General features: G+C 31.8%; 2 protein-coding genes across 5 annotated transcripts; one reads left to right on the forward strand and one right to left on the reverse strand.

Annotated features, from left to right (window-relative positions):
* The first annotated feature begins 1,004 nt into the window (after positions 1 to 1,004).
* Positions 1,005 to 6,057, forward strand: LOC123195945 (citrate synthase, glyoxysomal). The gene is made up of 13 exons (XM_044609816.1): positions 1,005 to 1,324; positions 1,409 to 1,589; positions 2,002 to 2,080; positions 2,174 to 2,285; positions 2,858 to 2,920; positions 3,083 to 3,192; positions 3,361 to 3,480; positions 3,561 to 3,636; positions 3,806 to 3,879; positions 4,017 to 4,137; positions 4,672 to 4,769; positions 4,856 to 4,979; positions 5,685 to 6,057. The coding sequence occupies exons 1-13, from the start codon at positions 1,061 to 1,063 to the stop codon at positions 5,814 to 5,816; spliced, it is 1,554 nt and encodes a 517-aa protein (XP_044465751.1). The 5' UTR covers positions 1,005 to 1,060; the 3' UTR covers positions 5,817 to 6,057.
* A 9,750-nt stretch (positions 6,058 to 15,807) lies between these two features.
* Positions 15,808 to 19,850, reverse strand: LOC123195946. 4 transcript variants are annotated; one of them, XM_044609821.1, is made up of 8 exons: positions 19,613 to 19,850; positions 19,151 to 19,333; positions 18,922 to 19,059; positions 18,539 to 18,617; positions 17,155 to 17,220; positions 16,913 to 16,982; positions 16,294 to 16,350; positions 15,808 to 16,190 (listed from the first exon to the last, which is right to left on the reverse strand). In XM_044609821.1, the coding sequence occupies exons 2-8, from the start codon at positions 19,316 to 19,318 to the stop codon at positions 16,058 to 16,060; spliced, it is 711 nt and encodes a 236-aa protein (XP_044465756.1). In that variant the 5' UTR covers positions 19,319 to 19,333; positions 19,613 to 19,850; the 3' UTR covers positions 15,808 to 16,057. The 4 variants fall into 4 exon arrangements, with proteins under 4 accessions (XP_044465756.1, XP_044465755.1, XP_044465753.1 ...); XM_044609820.1 differs by having other exon boundaries at positions 19,673 to 19,849; XM_044609818.1 differs by having other exon boundaries at positions 19,151 to 19,366; positions 19,673 to 19,848.
* Positions 19,851 to 20,389: the final 539 nt, after the last annotated feature.

Raw genomic sequence — 20,389 nt, forward strand, 5'->3', positions numbered from 1 at the left:
ATTTCTTTGATCAATGATGACCAAAAGTGGAGCAAACTGAGAGAAAAACTAGCAGAGAGACAGAACGATGTCATTGTCATCTACGGACACCAACAGTGGTGGTTGGAAAAATCCTAAAGAAAAATATTGATTTTTCAAATCTTGGATAGAGAAAAATTTATTAGATTTTTAAATTTAGATGAAAAAATATGATAAATTTTTAGTTTTTTAAATATTTTAATAAATAATAATTTTATCTTTGACAGTAACAATGAAATTTAATAAATAGATAAATATTTGAATTTTTAATAGTTAACAAGTGAAAAATTAGATTTGTATCAAATATTAGATGGAAAATAGTCATTTAGCCATATATGCAATTATTTGGTAAGGTTACATATAGTCTAATTCATAAGTTAGTGGTGAACTAAAATAAAAGTTGCAAATAAAACTCATCGATTAAATAAACAACAAATAAATGAAAAAAAAAAGAAAAAAAATACTATTTCTATTAAAACTTAAATTCATAAATTTTCTAAAAAAAATAAAAAATAAAAAATAAATAGAAAAGAGACACCTTGTTGCATGTGAATGATTATGATTTTAAGGAAACAAAGATAAAATGTGTGAAATTGTTTGGTAAAATAATTTAGAAGAGGCATAACAATAAGATAATATATTGTAAATAGAAAAATTTTCTAGTGTTTTAATTTAAGGAATTAATTTTAACAAAATAAGTAAAATTTGTCCACTAAAAATAGAGATATTAAAAAAAATACCATTATTTGGGCTCGTATATACATTTTTACCACTCATTTTATTAACTATATATTTTTATAGTTAATAAATTATTATATTTTTAATAATTTTTTTGTTATTACAGCGTACCTTAGGTGGGGAATAGTCGTTTGGTTTTTTAATTAATATCCCATGCTTCTTATCATTTATGAAAATTATTATATTTTAAAAATAACTACGCTTCACACGTGTTTGACGTGTATATATATTTAGAGAGACGTTTAGCTGTAATATTAAGAAATACAGTAGCATTTTGATAGATTTGATCAAATACTAAGGAGGAATGGCTTCAACTGTCGAATCGTCTTCTTCATCTTCAACAAAGGCTCGTGGCCGTTTGGCTGTGCTTTCAGCTCATTTAGCATCGATTTCAATTGGCTCTAACGACGACCCTTTCCTGGAGCCATGGTGTCTCTCGGCACAGTCGACTGTTGCTCCACCGCCTAATCTCAAGGGCGAGTTGACTGTTGTTGACGAAAGAACCGGCAAGAGTTATCGAATTAACGTATCCAAAGAAGGCACTGTCAAAGCGACTGACTTTAAAAAGGTTCTTATTTAATAACATCAACAATAATAATGATAATTTAGATGATTGTTTTAATTTTTGATTTTTTAATTTATTTATGTACAGATCACTTCAGGGAAGAATGACAAAGGATTGAAGCTGTATGATCCAGGATACTTAAACACGGCACCTGTACGGTCCTCAATTTGTTATATCGATGGAGACGAGGGTATTTTGAGATACAGAGGTTATCCTATTGAGGAATTGGCTGAATCTAGTACTTTCGTCGAAGTTGCTTATCTTTTGAGTGAGTTTCTTTTTTTCTTTTTTCAGTTATGCTATGTTGCTTAAAGAATTGGGTTTGAACACATATAGTTAACTCAATACCAAATTGTGTAGGTTTTATTTAAAAACCAGTCTAGCCATTAAATTCATTCACATCAGTTATACCCATAATAAAAACTGATTCAACAGTCTAATTAAAAACATGCTAAGATGCTAGATGGTGCTAGATTTTGCACTCTAGCTCATTCAGTCTATTTTTGTTCCTATCATTTTTCATTAAGGGTAATTAGGCTAAGTCATATGATTTTATGGCTAAATCTTTCATTTAAACAAAACCTTTAATGTTGGGAATTACAATTAGTAAGTATGGCTAGATATGAGAATATCTCTAAAGAATTTGAGTTTGTTTAATTAAGTAAATTGGATGTTTGCAGTGTATGGGAATTTGCCTTCTCAAAGTCAGTTGGCAGATTGGGAGTTTGCTGTGTCTCAGCATTCAGCTGTACCACAGGGGTTTTGGTATGATATTAGACACTGTGAGTTGTCTGCTTTTGTTTGTTTGCAAGCTTGAAGGGATTCTGATATGTGGCTTGTTCTTGTTTCTCTTTTGAAGGATATTATTCAGGCAATGCCTCACGACGCACACCCGATGGGAGTGCTTGTCAGTGCCATGAGTGCTCTTTCTGTCTTTCATCCTGATGCCAATCCTGCTCTTAGAGTAAGTTTGCACCTGGCTGAGCAGTTCTTGAATTTCAGCAAAAGGAAATACTTACATCTTTGAGACTATAAACAATTAATCTCTGGTTGGTTGAAATGATAGTCTAAATGATTTCATCCTTAAATGTTTATGGTAGACGTTATGATGTTTTCTAGTAATATCTTCCCATGACATTTAATCGACCGAATACCTTAGTTTTGGAGTTCTCCACCTTGTATATGAATTTTGGTATCTTAGTTTCGGTTGAGTGTGTCATGTAATGATGGAATACCTTACTTTATCAACCTCTTACCTGAAATTTGGTATCTTAATTCTGCTGAGTATGGAATTTAACCAATGGAATACCTCAGTGTCTAGAGTTGTCCACCTGTTACATGGATTTTGGCATTTTAATGTCTGTTGATTCACCTTTATAGGGCATGAATCTTTAATGATACAAGATTTTTGCAAAATGATTATTTATATTAAAATGTGTGTGTGTTTTGGTGAACTATTATTATGATTGTATCTTTCATATTTCTTTGAGGTCTGTCATCATACATTTTTGATCTTGTATTATTTTGTTGTTGCAGGGCCAAGATCTTTACAAGTCAAAACAAGTGAGAGACAAACAAGTAGCTCGTATTCTTGGCAAGGTTTGCACATTCAGTTTTACTTCATTTACTCTGTGCCCTTCATTAAACTAAAGCCAAATTCATTTAATGAATTTTTTTTCTCATTACTTGTTACTCATCATCTATGTCGTCAATGTGTGGCATAAGTTGCTTGTTGAAATTAAATCAATGTTTTCTATGTAGGCTCCAACTATTGCAGCTGCAGCTTATTTGAGGCTGGCAGGAAGGCCTCCTGTTCTGCCATCCAGCAGCCTTTCTTATGCAGAAAACTTCCTATACATGCTTGACTCTTTGTATGTTCTCCATTTTTTTTAATTCCTTGTTTAACTTAAATATGTTGGTTAGCTGTGCAAATTTAATTTGTAATACTTTAGAATGATGCACAAATGCTGGGTTACTTTTTGTGTGTGGGATTTGGGGTCACCTTAAATCTAAATAAGTTTCCTCCATAAAACTGACAGAGGCAATAGAGCGTATAAACCCAATCCTCGACTAGCTCGTGTGCTTGATGTTCTCTTCATACTGCATGCTGAACATGAAATGAATTGTTCTACAGCTGCTGCTCGTCATCTTGCGTCAAGGTAGGCACAACAGAACTCAAACTCAAATGAAATGAAGTGGTCTTGAATTCTTCTCATGTACTTTCTGCTCATATTTGCAGTGGTGTTGATGTATATACTGCTCTTGCTGGAGCTGTTGGTGCCCTATATGGTCCTCTTCATGGTGGAGCAAATGAGGTAAGCATACATATATGTATATATATATTTTCATCTAAACAATAAATTCACACTTGGAAGCAGCAATCCTGTGGTTACTTAGCACCCTATGCTACTTTTTAAGGAGTTAAAGTTGCTCTTTCTCTCTTATCTTATTCTTTAATGCCATTCGCCTTTTTTATTGTAATAGGCCGTGCTGAAGATGCTGAATGAAATTGGTACTGTTGACAATATTCCAGAGTTCATTGAAGGTGTGAAGAACAGGTATTTGTTACCTGTTGGTAATTATCCATCTGTCTATCTCCTGGACTGGTTACAATGGCCTGCTCTACATGCAATATGTACTGGAAATTTACTTTTTCTAGTTTTATCTGATATCTTATACCAATTATTTTCTCCAGAAAGAGGAAGATGTCTGGTTTTGGGCACCGTGTATACAAAAACTATGATCCCAGAGCAAAGGTCATCAGGAAATTAGCAGAGGAAGTATTTTCCATTGTTGGCCGGGATCCTCTTATTGAGGTGTTTTTCTGCTTTCCATATATACTTGTGCTTCTACTTCACTCCCACAAAGGTTGTCAAGGAAAAGATACAAAAAAATAATAATAAGGTTGCTTTACTCTAAAATTGGAAATTAAAGAAACTCACTAAATTATACATATCCACAAAGAAGAAAAGCTTGTTAGCTGTTGTGTCTTCTGAATTTCGTCAATCAATTCTTTATTATTATAAACATTATTGTCTAGAGATTCTTCTCTGCCACAGATCAATTGATTAGTAAATCATGAGCTTCGATGTATTTCCTTGAAGAAATAACTATATAATCTGGTAGAAAATTGTATCCAGAGCCAAGTTGTGTGGATAAATCCTTTTAAGATGTTGTGTCAAAAAATTCCAGGTCTCTGTCTTTTTCTGGTTTAAGGGAGTAGTCTGAAGTAAATGTAACCTGCCTATTCTTTGGTACCTGTTCTCTGTGGTTTTCTTGAATAGACACTTCTAATGAAACATATGCTATCACTGATCTTTTATGCATTTATCTCTAATACTATTTTGCAGGTAGCTGTTGCTTTGGAGAAAGCTGCACTAGCTGATGAGTATTTTGTTCAAAGGAAGTTATATCCAAATGTTGATTTCTATTCTGGATTGATATATAGGTACAAAATGAGTTATAACTGATGTTACTCTTTGTCGGTTTCTCTGAATATGAAATGTATTTAAAAGGTATTAAGCTTTTTATTAGGGCAATGGGATTTCCAACAGAGTTCTTCCCTGTACTGTTTGCCATCCCCCGCATGGCTGGCTACTTAGCTCACTGGAGAGAGTCCCTCGATGATCCTGATACGAAGATAATGAGACCACAACAGGTAAGTTTTTCATACTTAATTAATTTTGAAATTTTACTCTTGTTTTTTGATTCAGTAGGAGAAATGATTTTTATTCTGTTTATTTGTTTATCTTATCTATATGATTGAAGACCAATTAGATCATTTTGATGTTTGTGTCTGGCCAAACCATAGATCTTAATGCGTGCACTCATATATGATTAACTTAAAAATCTTGATTAGAAAGGCAAGGGCACTTTTAGTTCCAACACCATAATTTTTTTTTTTTTGATAAGTAATTCAAATCAAGGTTCCACAAGTGTGACAGAGGCTTGAACCCAGACATTTTTTCTTAAAAGTTCAAATGTTTCACTAGTTTTACTAACCTCTGCTATTACAATACCTATTTTTTAATCTACCTCAGTGTGATACAACCACAGACCATGCTTATGTGAGAAGTCTTGTTAGCTTTGGTATTAAACTTTTGCTCCGTGATTGTGAAGAAAGGAAACAAAAATTGATGAGTAAAAGATCACGGGTTTGCTTTTTCTGCAAATGCTGTTGAAACGTATAATCAGTCTGTCTCTAGAGTTTAAACCAATTCGAAATTTAAAATTAATTTAGGCACAATTGAGGATTTCCACTTTTGATTTAGTAGTGAAAATAAATGTCCACTCTTACAAGGTTTTTTTCTTTCTTTCTTTGGTTAAGTTGCTGTTTTTGATTGCTTTAATCTATGCCATCCAGGTTTATACCGGGGTTTGGATGAGACATTATTTGCCACCGAAGGAACGGATGATATCAAACGAGGCAGACAGGCTCAGTCAAGTGTCTGTTTCTAATGCCACAAGACGAAGGCTGGCTGGCTCCAGGAATTAAACAGTTGAAATTTATGGATAACGTCACTAAGAGGTAAAATAAGTGGTTTGAATAAATTTAATATCTTTGTCTGGTTTTCTGTTTGAGTATCCTCCACAAAGATACCGAAGTTTATAATGTTTCTGTTACTTAAACTGGACACCATACACTGTATTTGTATTTAGGAACAGCTGTTGCAGTTTGAAATTCCTATAGCTGCTTCTGCGGATCTTTTAATTGTTTGTTGATTTCCCATTTGTTATTCTTTCCCTCCATTGCTTTGATTATTTGGTGAATTCTTTAGATAGATAAAACCTTTCTTTTTTCCTTTTTCACATTTGGACCATTGCAAAGATTTTTGCTGATCACTTATTTATGAAGCAATGTTTGAATGAATGAAATATTTTTAACAAGACAAAAAAAATCAGTAAAAAAATAAAATCAAGCTTTTTATGTTTACTAAATATTTTACCAACTTCAACTTAAAAGTACACTAATCGTAATGGCTGTATCAACTCCTACTGTTGTGCCATCTAAATTGCACAAGCACAGAGAAACCAACCGGATGAAGATTAAATGGCCTACAAGAATAGTTACGTTGCCTGGCGATGGAGAGAGAATACTAATTGGCAAAAACGTGGGATGATAATTTTTTTGGGTCTTCACCTTGATTCTTGTAGTTAATGTTTCAACGTCCTACCCAAGCTTTAACTTGCTCAAAGCCTCGATCCAAGTCAACCGTCGGTCCTATTGGTTAACTATTTGAGAGTGGTTTTGTTAGTATTTTCTTCCTTTGGGGTCAATCTAATATATCTTTAAGTGTGATTTTGTTGTTTTTATTTTGTGTGTGAATCAAAGTTATAATTTATAAGAGGCCAAAGGATTATTTCTCACTCAAACTATGTGGAATTTTTAAAGTTTCTTTTGTTAACTTTAAAAATATCATTTATCTACTCATGGTCGTTTAAATTTAACGGAACTCTAATTCCTAAAAATTCAATTTCATTTTCCCCCTAAAAGTTTAAAACCTAACATTTTATACTCTAAGTCAAGTTTGAAAAGATCATATTTCCCCTTTAAGGTTTAGTTTCAAAATGCGTTCAATTTCTCCGGTGCCATCGTCTGTCGTCTCTCCCTCCTGATGGTTTCCTTTCCTCCGACAGCCCGCCTCAACTCCACCCTAACCCATCCGATGTCGAGAGACGTCGTCGATCTCATTTTGTCATCTGGAAAGATGATCGTCTTCCCCACTCGTCTTTATCGTTTGGAAAGATAATTTCTCTTCCCAGTTGAATGGTCGGCGATGGCGTCGGAGAAACTGAATGCATTTTGAAACTAAACCTTAGGGGGGCAATGTTATTTTTTCAAACTTAGTTTGGGGAGAAAAGTTAGTTTTTTAAATTTAGGGGAGGGAAATGAAAGTATATTTAAGTTTATTTTTAATATTAAATATAAAATGATGATTTTACCTTTAAAATTAATAGATTTAAACGGTCATAGGTGGGTAAATGGTATTTTCAAAATTAACAGGGGGAATTTGAGAATTCAGTATAATTTGGGTGGAAAATAGTCCTTTGGCCTTTATAAGAAGAGTATATAAAAAGTGAGAGGTCAAAAAAAAAACCCTTATATTGAAATTTTGGTGTAGGATTTGTCAAATCAAAGACAACAAATAAAAATATAGAACACAACAATATTTATTTGGTTTAGATTTCAAAAATGAAATCCTACATCTAAGACAAATGTAATACTTTAGTCAATTAGCTAATATGATGTCAATGTGCAAAGATTAATAATAGCTTCTCAAAGTATTAAGATGTATGTATTATACACCACAATGAGAAAATTGACTAAAAAAAGCCAAAAATTTTTCACAGGATGAACAAAATCGACCAAAACTAAAGCAACATGATAAACTCTAGCAATGCATCAAGAAATAGATGACAAGACTCAAGCCAAATGGTAAATTAAAAGAGTAAAATGTGAGTGAATGAATAATTAGGGCTTGGTTAAAAATATCTAAACAGAGGAATTACTAAAATACTTATGACTTTTAAAAATATTACAGAATTGCCCTTTCATCTTAAAATGACTTAAATGTTCTTAAACTATTTGAAACACATATTCAACAAACTCCACTTTTTCGAAAATAGACACGTAAACATTAATGAATGGAATACAATTTTGCAACCCTACCAAATCAGACATCACCAATATTTAACAAGTTCAAGGTTGCCTTAATCTTGTTGATTCACATGGGCTTAGTTAGTACATAAGTAAGGTTTATCTTAGATGCAATTTTCTCTGACTTGACTTGCATATTGCCCAAAATTTCTCTTACAAAAAGCAACCAAACATTTATATGTTATGTTCTTTTTTAAAAAACACTATTCTTGGACAAATGAATAACACTTTGTGAATCTCAAAACACAATAGGCAAATTGTCAATCAAGCTAAGATACCCGCATTAATAGCTTCTGTCAAAGCTATATACTCTATTTCTATAGTAGACAATACGTGTTGTAAACAACTTTTCCAACTTACTACATTCCTCCAAAAGTGAAGATATAACCTGTTAAAGATTCTCTCTTGTCTAAATTTACAACATAACCAAAATCACAATATCCTTACACAAAAAACATGTTACTCTTATCAATGTAGTATCTTAACCCAAAATGACATGACCTTTTCAAGTATTTCATCAGCAATTTAGTAGCATTCCAATGATTTTTATTAGATTTTTCCACAAAATTTATTTACTAGATTGACTACTTAGACCTTATAATTGCATACATTAGATTGCCAATAACATTTTAATAAGGTACAAATTTCATATATTCAAACTCGGTCATGTAGATTTTTATTTGAAATGTGCACCTGTAGGAGTGTTAATAGGTTTAGAATCTATCATATCATATAACTTTAAAACCTTCTTTATACATTCATATTAAGACAATGTTAAAGTACCTTTGACTCTTTTCTTTTAATGCCTATACCAAGAATCCTTCTTGCAGGACCAAAGTCTTTCATTTTAAATTTATTTTCAATAGTTGTTTCACTTAATCAAATCATTTATATCTTGTGAAATAATATGCATATCATCAACATATATTAATAGATAAACACAACTACATTTCTTGAAGAAGAAACACAATGATCAAAATTACATTTAGAAAAATGAATTGAAAGTATTGTCATTAAATCTCTTATACCACTGTTTTGGTGATTGTTTTAAGTCATATAGAGATTTTTTCAATAAATATACTATACCTTTAGTATCAAGTTTAATAAAACCCTAAAGTTGTTTCATATCAATTTGCTCTTTTAGATTTTCATGTAAAATAATAGTTGTTACATTTAATTGTTCTAATTCCATATAAAAAATGGCTACAACTGATAACAAGAAAATATTTCATGATAGCCTATACCTTCAATTTAGGCAAAAACTTTTGTTATTACCCTAGCCTTAAATCTACTAGCTTCAACCCCAGGTATAGTAAGTTTTCTTTTGAAAACTCATTTACTTCTTATCACTTTATGATTTTGTAGGCCTCTTTACCAAAGACCACGTTTTATTTTTCTATAGATAATGCATTTTTATTTCCATGGCTTTTAGCCATTTAGCTTGTTTTCCATTTAGCTTGTTTTTGGCTCATATAAGCTACTTATGCATATGTGGAAGGCAATCTAGTACTTCTTCTAGATTTGTCTTTAGCTAATTGATAGTCAGAAAGATTATTTTCCCAATCACTATCTAAACTAGATTGACTTTATGATGATTACTAGTTCGAACCATATCTTCGTGTTTTAAACCATGAATTGGATGTGGGCACAAACCAGGTTCATAACTAGACTGTGACGTATTATTATTATTCAAATTAGAATTTTTTGCCTCAATGTGGACTTGTTTAAACTGTGCATGGCTAGGATTAAACAGATCCTTATAAAAAGGCACATTTATTAAAAAACACATCTTTAATTATCACACATTTAAATTCATCAATCAACTAGACTTTGTATCCTTTAGTACCATAAGTTAGCCTAAAAACATAACTTTTAAAGCTTTTGGGTTAAGTTTACCTTGATTTTCATGTATGTAGGGCAAACAACCAAAGGGTCTCAAGTGATTCAATTTAGGTGGCCTATTAAACTATAGTTCCATAGATGTTTTGAAGTTTAGGGCCAAAAAGGGGGATCTATTTATCAAATAACAAATAGTGAAAACAACTTCTGTCCAAAATCTCTTACTTAGACTAGAGTAAGCTAATATGCATCTTTAGTTAAAATTGTTTTGTTCATTCTTTCAGCAAGGCCATTTTGCTGTAGAATGTCAATACAGGTTCTATGCCTTAAGGTTCTAAATAATTTATAATAATCAACAAATTGTTTATTGCAAAATTCAAGTCAATTACCAGTTCTCAAAACTTTAATTTATTTATTTATTTGATTTTCAAATAAAGTTTCCCATTTCTTAAAAGAATCAAAGACTTGGTCCATATATTTTAAAAAATGAACCAAACTCTTTTTGAAAAATTATCAGCAAATGTCAAAAGATAATGAATATTAAAAAAGAGACTTAGGTACTTAAGTGGAACCCCATAAGTCTGAATTAATATAATCTAAAATTTGTTTTGATCTATGTGTTGTAGGAACAAATTTTTGTCTTTGTGATTTGCTTAACACGGTTTTCACAAAAGTCTAAAGTTCCAATTCTTTTAAAATTTATTAGATTCTATTTACACCATTGTTGTAACCCCATTAGATTTATATGGTCAAATCTTTTACACCATAAGATTGTCTCATTAATTTTATTAGAATTTGTAGCCATGGTATCCTTGACAATTAAACCTTCTATGATATATAACCCATTAAGCAACTTAGCTCTTGTTATAACTATTGCCCCTTTCATTATCTTTGAAGTTACATTTTTAGACTTAAAACCAATGGAATCTAATAGACTTAGGGAAATTAAATTTTTACTAAGTTTAGGTACTAATATGACATCTTTTAAAATCTTGACAAAACCATCTAACATTTTGAATTTTATGTGTCTATACCTATTACATCACATGACTCATCATTACCTATTAAGACTTTTTCCCTATTAATATGTTTCAAATCTAGGAACCAATATTTCTTAGGTATCATGTGAAAAGTATAGTTGTGATACAAACTCATTTCTTGAAGTTTCCTCAAACAACACTAGTATTTCTACTCTATTATAACCATCTAGTAGATTCACTGTATCTTGTTTATCATAATTAGAAGAAAATTTTGATTTCTTTCTTCAAGAATAGTGTTTTTTCATATGACCTTCTTTATGACAATGCCAACAAACAAATAAAGTTTTAACAAGCTATAAGTAGGTTTAAGTATCTTAGATTTTTTAAAATCAAACATTTTAACAAGTAGAGCCTTTTCACCACTAAAGGCTTTTTTGCACTTTGATTGACTAATACTGCTATCATAATTTTTTCTCCATATATTGAAGTCCATCTTACCATCAAATTGTTCAATATCAATTCTTGTTTGTCCCATGGTGTCTCGATGTGTTCTTACTACAACATCAGAAACAAAAAAAAACAAGTAGTACTAAAAAATAGCATAAACAAATACATAAAGAGAACAAATCAATAAATCTGAGTGCCTTTAGTCTTCCTTATAAAATCTAGATAGCAAAAAGAACCAAAGTTAAGAATATTTTAGATTTGTATATTAAAATGTCTTTGATACCACTTGTTGAAATTTTGACCTAAGATTTACCAAATCAAACAGAATAACAAGACAAGAAACAAAAATAAAGACCACAACAATATCAAATTCCGTAAATGAAATCTTACATTCAAGGCAAAGGTATTCTTTTAGTCAATCTACTAATATAATGTCATTGTACAAAGATTATACAACAAATCCTCAAAGTATCAAGATTTGAATACCATAAACCACAATAGAGAAAACAAACTAAGTGATGCCAAAAATATCCCACAAAATAGAGCAAAATCAACCAGGATCAAAGTAACCAGACAAACCTAAGCAATGCATCGTGAGAGATGGCATGACTCAAACCAAAAGGAAAATTCGAGAAGAGTAAAATGTGAGTGAGTGAATAACTATGGTAGAAACAACTAGCTTCTATATCCTTGGTTAAAAATATCTAAATCGAGGAATTATCAAAATACCCATGACTTTTGACAATATTACAAACTACCCTCTCAACCTGAAATGAGTTATATGCCCTTAAACTATTTTAGACACATATTCAACACCTACCCATCGATCTCTTCTTCAACAACTTCATTTAGTGACAAAACTGTTATTTTAGCTCCTCCCAAGATTGGTCTCATCATTTTATTTATTCACAACACCAATATGTTTGTTTCCAATGTTGATCTCATTAGTGACATAAAAAGACTTATCTTAAGTTTGACAATTAATTGTCAATGACCACCTTTCTAGATAAAACTCATGTAATACACAACCAATGGTTTTTATCCTTAAAAGACAAGTTGGTTTGGTATGTTAGTTGATGATTTCTATTTATAGATTCAAACAATAGTTGAGAAGCTAGAATGTTTGAAAAACCCTAAATAGTTAATAATCCTAGAGGGGGTAAATAAGATTATTTAAAACTTTTAACCAAATAAAAATTCTTTAAGAAAATTTCCAATTAATCACAATTTCACAAACAATTTCAACAAAGATATTCAAACTAAATCAATGTCCAACAAGTTTACTCAAGCAATCAAACATAGATAATATTCAACAATTTATCAAAAACGTATAACATAAATATAATGCATAAAGTAAAGAAAACAGGGAAAGAAAATGCTTATGATTTATAGTGGTTTGAAGCTTTCTCTTCTAAGCGGCCTACATCCATTTCTTTATGCAATCCACTTGAAATTTCACTAATAAAGAATCCTGTTTTTACAATAGTTCTTTGAGATTTCATCCACGTTTACTACTTGATCAAGTTTGCATTCAACTCAATAGTTATTTGGGATTTCGCCCATCATAGTAGTTATTGAAGATTTTGTCTAAATGTTTAAATATAGAAAATAATGTTTGTGAATGTCTCTACAAGGCTGATATAAAAAAATGAGCACAAATGTATCTCTAAAATATTTGAGTTATAAGCTTGTGAGAGAAATTAAAAAATAAATGAGTATAGATTTTTACATTAGTAATCTCTAACATATTCTCCATTAAAAAGTCCTCAATTTATAGTCCTAGATAGTTGGAATAACTCAAATGACGGTTGGTTGGGATAATGCATCCGTTGAATTTTGATAATGATGTTTTGGTCTTGAAAACATAACAGAACGAACATCCTATTTTGCGAGACAAGTGTCCTCTTACACATTCTGACTTTAATGGCTTCAAAATTATCGTCCAATGGTTGAATTCTTGAAATGCGCCACTTTAGGGACAAACATCTTTTTTTTGCATCTTTAGAAATCAATTCTAGAAGTTTCAGATAGGAAGGGACTAACAGGGGATACTAAAGGAATAGATGTCCTAGGCATAGGAATGGGTGTTCCCGTCATGGGAATAGACATCCCTATTTTAGGGAGGGCGGGCATCCTTGTTCATTTAGCAAAAATTTCTAAGAGCTTCAGACTTGTAAGGGCGATCATGGGACGAGCAAAGGAATCGGTGTCCCATAAAGGATAGGTATCCTACATTTGGGGACAAGAGTCCTATGTCTGAAAGATGAAAAACATACATTTTGTCCATCTTTCGGTTATACAAATTTTATGTCATAGACTTAATTAGCTCAATAAATATAAATTAATACTTTAAACTTAGTTTTGACAATCAAAACACCTAAGGTTTCAACAACATTCATTTAGACAAAGCCATAAAAGCTTTTGGCTTTATTAAGACTAACATGAATCCATTGTACACATAATTAAATAGGAGTGTAATGTTACTTTTAGTGTAACATTATATATTAGAAATGAGATATCATACTTGTAAACAGTAAAATAATTGGTTATCCAAGAGCTTTTTCATGAAAAACTTATAACAGATAGTCTATATCTTCCTAATGTGATCTTCTATTGTAGATCCTATATGTTATTGAATTTAAGTCAAAGTATATACTTAGACAAAATGCTAAAAAATGTTAGAGGATTTCTCAGTATATCATATGGTGTGTATCTTACTTGGGGATTGTATTGTGTAACACAAGATATGAGAGATGAGATGATTTACATTCAACTAGACTTCGCTATCATATTTATCATATGCACCATGTTATACACCCATATTAATATCTCATGTGTTTCGAGCACTTATGGGAGATATCGATCGTGTCCAAACTAGTATTATTAGACAATGGTGAAAGAATATCCTTGAATTCCTAAAAAAAAATATGGATATTTTCTTGGTTTACAAAGAAAATGAATTTGTTGTTTGAAAACACAGTGAAGTTTCTAATCGGGTTGTAAAATAGAATATTATTTATAGTTAGATATGGTTTTAACTTAAAATAAAAAAATTGCAATAGATTTTACAATAGAAGTTAAGTATGAAACATGTTAAATGTGGACCTTCTAAGTAAATTGGATCAAGAAGTCCATCTTTGAACTTGTTGTGACTCCGAGCATGGTTGATCCAATATAGTGTACTGGGCCATTGCTTTGATTGTAGAATCATAGTTTGATCATGTGATTTAATCATTTGCTAAGGTAATTCCACTTGATCAAAGTAGTTGATAAAAAAGAAAGGCTCACTAATGTGAAAAGAACCAATGGATTGTGGCATTGTCGACATACATTACCTAACACTTTGCGCAATAGAATAATAATGGGCACAAACAATCATTCAAAGTTGTTTGCATCAATGATTGATTATTGTACAAGTGAGAGATTGTTTGGAGTTGGTAGTCTAGAGCGAATCTCCTCAATGATATAAATTCATATTAAGTCATATTTATTCAATTTCAAATGACACAATTTATCTATAAGTACATATGTTTACATGTATATTAAGATGAATGCTCTTAAATTAGTGGAACTATGACAAGAGAATCAACGTGTAGTTTAATCATAAAGACTCTATGAACAAGTACAATGGTTAGTCTAAAAACATTCATCACCCTAATAGAATCTTAATTAATGACACATATAATACAATAAGATTATCATAGTATTTAATGATCTTACTGAATGTCTAAAGGTGATGACAAATCTAACGACTTGAGATTGTTGGTGTCATTTTGATCCAACACATGAGTATATTGATTGTATATTTATTAGATTGACCTACTAGATGATTCCATATAATTGTAACTTAGTGTTTGTGAAATGAAACCTTTAACAAACGAAGAGAGAGACCTCTAGCACTTGGTTATCACTTGAGAATTGTAATATAACTTTCAGTTTACATAACTTAAATAATATCATAGCCGTGGATGTAAGCTCTTCATATTTTCAATCGAACAATGAAAAAAATACAACCTGTCTATTTTTCCTATGTGTCTCTTCATATTTTTACAATGCAATTACTCGTTTATTTTTCCTTCATGTCTCTTCATTTTCATATTTGTGCAAATGTCAAGACAGACAATATGGTTTTGCAAACATAAGGTTTGGGAAACATTGAATACGTGTAAGATAAGAATAATTGCAATGCTAATAGCCATCAGCTAGTAAGGCTTGTTTGCTTCAGAACTGATTATTACAGCAAGTCCTCACGCTAGGGATTGCTAAATCCTAACAAATCTTTCCTGCGATTAACTTCGTTCTCTTTTGACACATAATTGGTTTTTATTTTGACATCTTGATTCAAAACTGGAAAATCAATTCCTGGGCAAGACAGACTTAGCTTGTGTTTACATATGAAACTATTTTTGTTAAATTTTGAACCAAAAACAGTATTAATTTCCTGGTTAATCTTTTCTGCAGTTATATATTCAAACATTTTACTTCTGAACACAACCTTTGCAAAGAGTCCCAAATTCTCTATTGTTCATTACTTCACTAGAGTTTCCGATCATAGAGGAATATTTGATCCAAACGATCATCTTCTTTTAGAAACCATAACCATTCAGGATTCACATAGATATGTTATTATCGTGAAATAACACTTGATATAAAGTACAATAATTTAAATTATTCAAACATTGAAGCCTTCGCAAAGGCACTAGTGGAAGATAAATGTAGAAGGGAATTACATAAGCCCATTTAGTACCACAAATAAGCCATCCAGTTCTTTCCGTGTTGTCTACATATAATGCCAATGCTGACAATGGCATGCTACGAAAATCTTCTGTCGAATGGCTTGCTCTGTCTGGAAGTTGAGGCAGAATCCTTTCTCAAAACCCCACTAGGCTTTGACGTTGAAGCAGAATCCTTTCTCAAAAGCCCACCATGCTTTGCCAAAGAGACACTGTAAAGAAAACAGATGTTTTGCACTTTATTTTATTTTATTTTACCTTTTTATGAATAGGTCTTTAAATGAATAACAAAATATGGATAGCAGATAATATTACCTATAAGACCGTTGAACAGCATTCTTCCTCATGGCTGCAAGATTTTTAACTTCTTGACTGCTCAAAAGGAAAGGGAAGAGGGGAAAGGTAAATATCAAAGTTAATTTGCAGTAGATATAAAACCCACAATGAGAAAGTAAAATCATGAACCAACCAGAGAGAACATGTGAGTATCAGTGGAGCCCATGTGATGATCAAATCTCCAACACAAGACTATGAACATAATATTAGGACCTAAATATGCTCAGTTCCCAGAAGGAAATCTGTAGCATTCAAATGGATGATTATGAGGCACCACTCACCACTAGATTCTGTGTATCAGTGTCATGAACTTTATATGCAGTATTTTTGGTATAGATGACGTTCAATAGATGGATCCACCTCTTTAAATGGAATAATCGAAGAATAATGCCCATTAAGATAAATTAGAACTTAAACCAGGGTAATTTCACAAATTTGTATTCTGAAGTGATTATGTTAAAAAAGGGGTGCAAAATAGACTGCGGAAGAATCACTGATCAGGGTTCACAAGATGAAATCATTTATCATAATCTGCAGTAAATACCAGTTAAAATATTTTATAACCCATTCAAGAATACAACAGGTTGACATAGTTTACCTTTTAAGGAGATCTAATTTTGCCTTCTTCATCAAGTTGCTCTTTACACCAGAAAGGTTATATCCACTGCCTAGAAATAATTACCACAAGTAAATTAAGTTAAACAAGAGACACAAATTCCTGTGTCAGCCTGCACTAGGTCCTATAAAGTCCCTCAAATTCTGGTTCTTTAATTCCAGTAAATGGACACAAGAACACATACAATTACAACAGAACCAACCACAGCAGAATTATGAAGTTACCAAAGCTTCTTTTATTGCTTGAAGGTGGAACCTTTGTGCAAATCTGAATTTGCCGACTTTGTTTTCCTACAAACGTTAAGCACTAGGTAAGAACTTTTAATATATGTACAATTACTCTTCACTGGATCATACCTTCCATGTCATAGAATAACATATCATTCAAAAAACATGACAGTATAACTTATCAAAATACAGTCAACTGAACCAGGGAATGTGATTGGACAATAATAGTCTTCTATACATGCCAAGACAACGTATCTTCTTTCTTCCATAGCCCCAGTTGTAATACAGTTAGGAGTAGGCAATTTACGACATCAACACAAAGAAATTTTACTACACTAATTTAGATACACAGAATTTTGCTATAGAGAAAAGAAACTCAAACCCCACCAAATACATGCTAGTCTTAGCGGCAACATATAAGATGGCTACTTCACCAAACAACAATCCCCAGTCATATTAAGAAAATAGACTTCATTACATGACCCATCAAATGTGAACTACACTTGTGAACTCAATGTTCTTTTGGCCATACAAAACATATATTTTTTGTCAGTTTATATTAATCAGCTCAATAGCAAACAAATACTTGTTCTATGTGTTCAAACCCTACTGCAATTTTACCAGCTTGTAAATACCCTAATGTGAGTTTGATGGATATTTTTCATGATCTGAGATTTGGCTAGACAACTAGACCTATTTTTAATTGAGTCAAAGACTATGATCTTTGCTGTTTTGCTGCACAACTCTAATATTTCAGGAAAAAAGTGTTCCCACACTTGAATAAAAATTCCTACATTTCAATATGAGTAAAAATACCCGAGATTATACCAGCATAAAGTGGTGCCCCAAAATGTTTTCTCAAAACTGGAGAACAACTTCAAGCAATATGAATTGTAGTGCAGGCTTACTTTGCACATATTAATTGGAATACCAAACAATTATGCTAATGAAAGAGAATTTTTAGTTTTTACAATAAAATGAAAAGTTAAGATAGATGCTACATTGCTTTACACACATAAACCATCTTACTTTTGCATGCGCATGGCAAGCAGAGGTAAACATATACAGTTGCAACCAAAGGCCATTACAAAATCTTAGTTCCATGTAACAACAGAGTCAAGCGAGAGTGATCCTGACATAGTCCCAACCTCTCTAAGGTCTTGCATCAACACAGACCACCCAAAATGTGACAATCATGCATTGTATGGTAGTCAGAAACTTTATCATTGCAAGATATGATTTCCAAGCCAATACAAAACAGAACAGTGATAAAAATATCACTCCACCAAATCATTACAGCAAGTAGATGCAAAAGGTAAAATAGAATTGGCAAGTTTCATGCATGCAATTTTTAGATGTATTCAGATGATTAAGGACATACGAGCATCGGCAGTCTGATATAATTGCTTCAAACGATTAACTGCTTTCGTCTCAGCCTCGCTTACATCCTTTGTCTTTGCCTGTAAATAAATATAAATCACCCCCGATCAGACCAGACATCTGTAAGAGATGGGGCATATCTTAAAATATATAACATTACAATTCCCTGATCAAGAACAAAAACCAATCTATAGAAAAGGAAAAAAGAAAAAAAAAAAAAGAAAACATTCTCGGCAAAGGAAAGAATTAACTTTTCCTTTTCTGCAGGTGGGTTAGAACCATTCAAATGAAGAGATGTAAATGCAGAAAGAAAGCATGCAAAGAAATAGAATTGCAATTCTATTTACATTTTACATTTTCCATTTTTATAGAACAAGAAATTACCTCATACAATTGTTTCCATCCAAATCTCACTTTTTTCTCTTTCATCCTCTCGACTACTATATTGAAGCTCTTCTCACCAAAATCTTTCTTGTAGAACTGCTTCCAAAGCGCATCTGTCACTGGACTAAGATCTCTTCCCTGCAAAATTTCACATAGGATAAGCCTTGGGCTCCAGAAAAAACCCAACCCAATATATAACATCAAATAATTCATTAGTAATCCATCTTACTACTGTACTATCCTCCACATGAATCAATTGATCCTTTGTACAATGTGGCAAAATGCGCTCGAGCAAATGTAAATCAGTTTCACCAACATCTCCAAGATACTTTACATTATCTATAGCAACCTTTACACAAAGATCCACCAATGATGGAGCTGCCCTGAAGGGCCTCATTATACCATTTCTCTTCTGAAACATGTTTCAAGAAATCTCCAATTAACCCTAATTCGAACAACACACAATCAGTTCTCCGATATCATTAATAAAAAATCAATAAACTAAACTGCACATTAACTAACTAAATAAACAAAGCTCAATTATAATCAATCAAATAGTTCACTTTTTACTTAAATTTAAAATTAAATCATTCTTCAATAAGCTTTTGTAATTCGATTCAATTATCAAAGATCTGCACAATCAAATTACGGAGAAATAAAAGAATACAGATCATCAGCAACGGAAATATACCTCAAAAAAAAATTAAAAAAATCATAATTTAAAAAAATCGAAGGATCTGAAAGAGCTGACCGAGTGATCGGAAACAGAGACGGAGACACTGACGGAGATAGAGATGAAGAATGAAGACTATCAACGGAATCTGATATGACGAAGATAATCTAACAGGAATCTTATTCTTTCTTTGTTTCAGAAAGACAAAGTATTAGAATATTTTTTGAGTAAATTACTATTCCCCACCCCAATATTAGAACATGTCTTTTCCAGTATTTTAATCCATAAACTACAAATTCCCACCCAAATTCGAACCTTCTTGATAAGATCCAGTCCCACAGATAAATGACTGCATTAGTCCTAACCATTTAAATTTTTTAAAATGTCTATATTACCCCTGATTAGGGTCATGTATAATATGGTTGGATTTAATGACTGAAAACATACCAAAAAATTGAAATATGTGGACTAATCGAAAATTATCTATAAAATTTTAGGACAATAACAACAAATTGCAGAATGCCCCGCGATAAGATAAAGTATTTTTCAGCCCACACGCTAAATAAATACTTGGCATTGCAAACATTGAGAATTATCAAATATGAGCCAACATGGAGACATACTGACAACCAATTTGCTAAATTCAAAGTAATCCTTCAATATTCTACGAACATTTAGAAAGATTACTACAAAAGCAAATAAATATTGGATCTGGAGATAGATAATATATTGCAGGGTAATTAATTGAAATAATCATTATTTATTGTGTTATGCGAAAATAATCCTCGTCAACCC

The sequence above is a fragment of the Mangifera indica genome, chromosome 14 (genome assembly GCF_011075055.1).
Source record: "Mangifera indica cultivar Alphonso chromosome 14, CATAS_Mindica_2.1, whole genome shotgun sequence".
Taxonomy (NCBI): domain Eukaryota; kingdom Viridiplantae; phylum Streptophyta; class Magnoliopsida; order Sapindales; family Anacardiaceae; genus Mangifera; species Mangifera indica.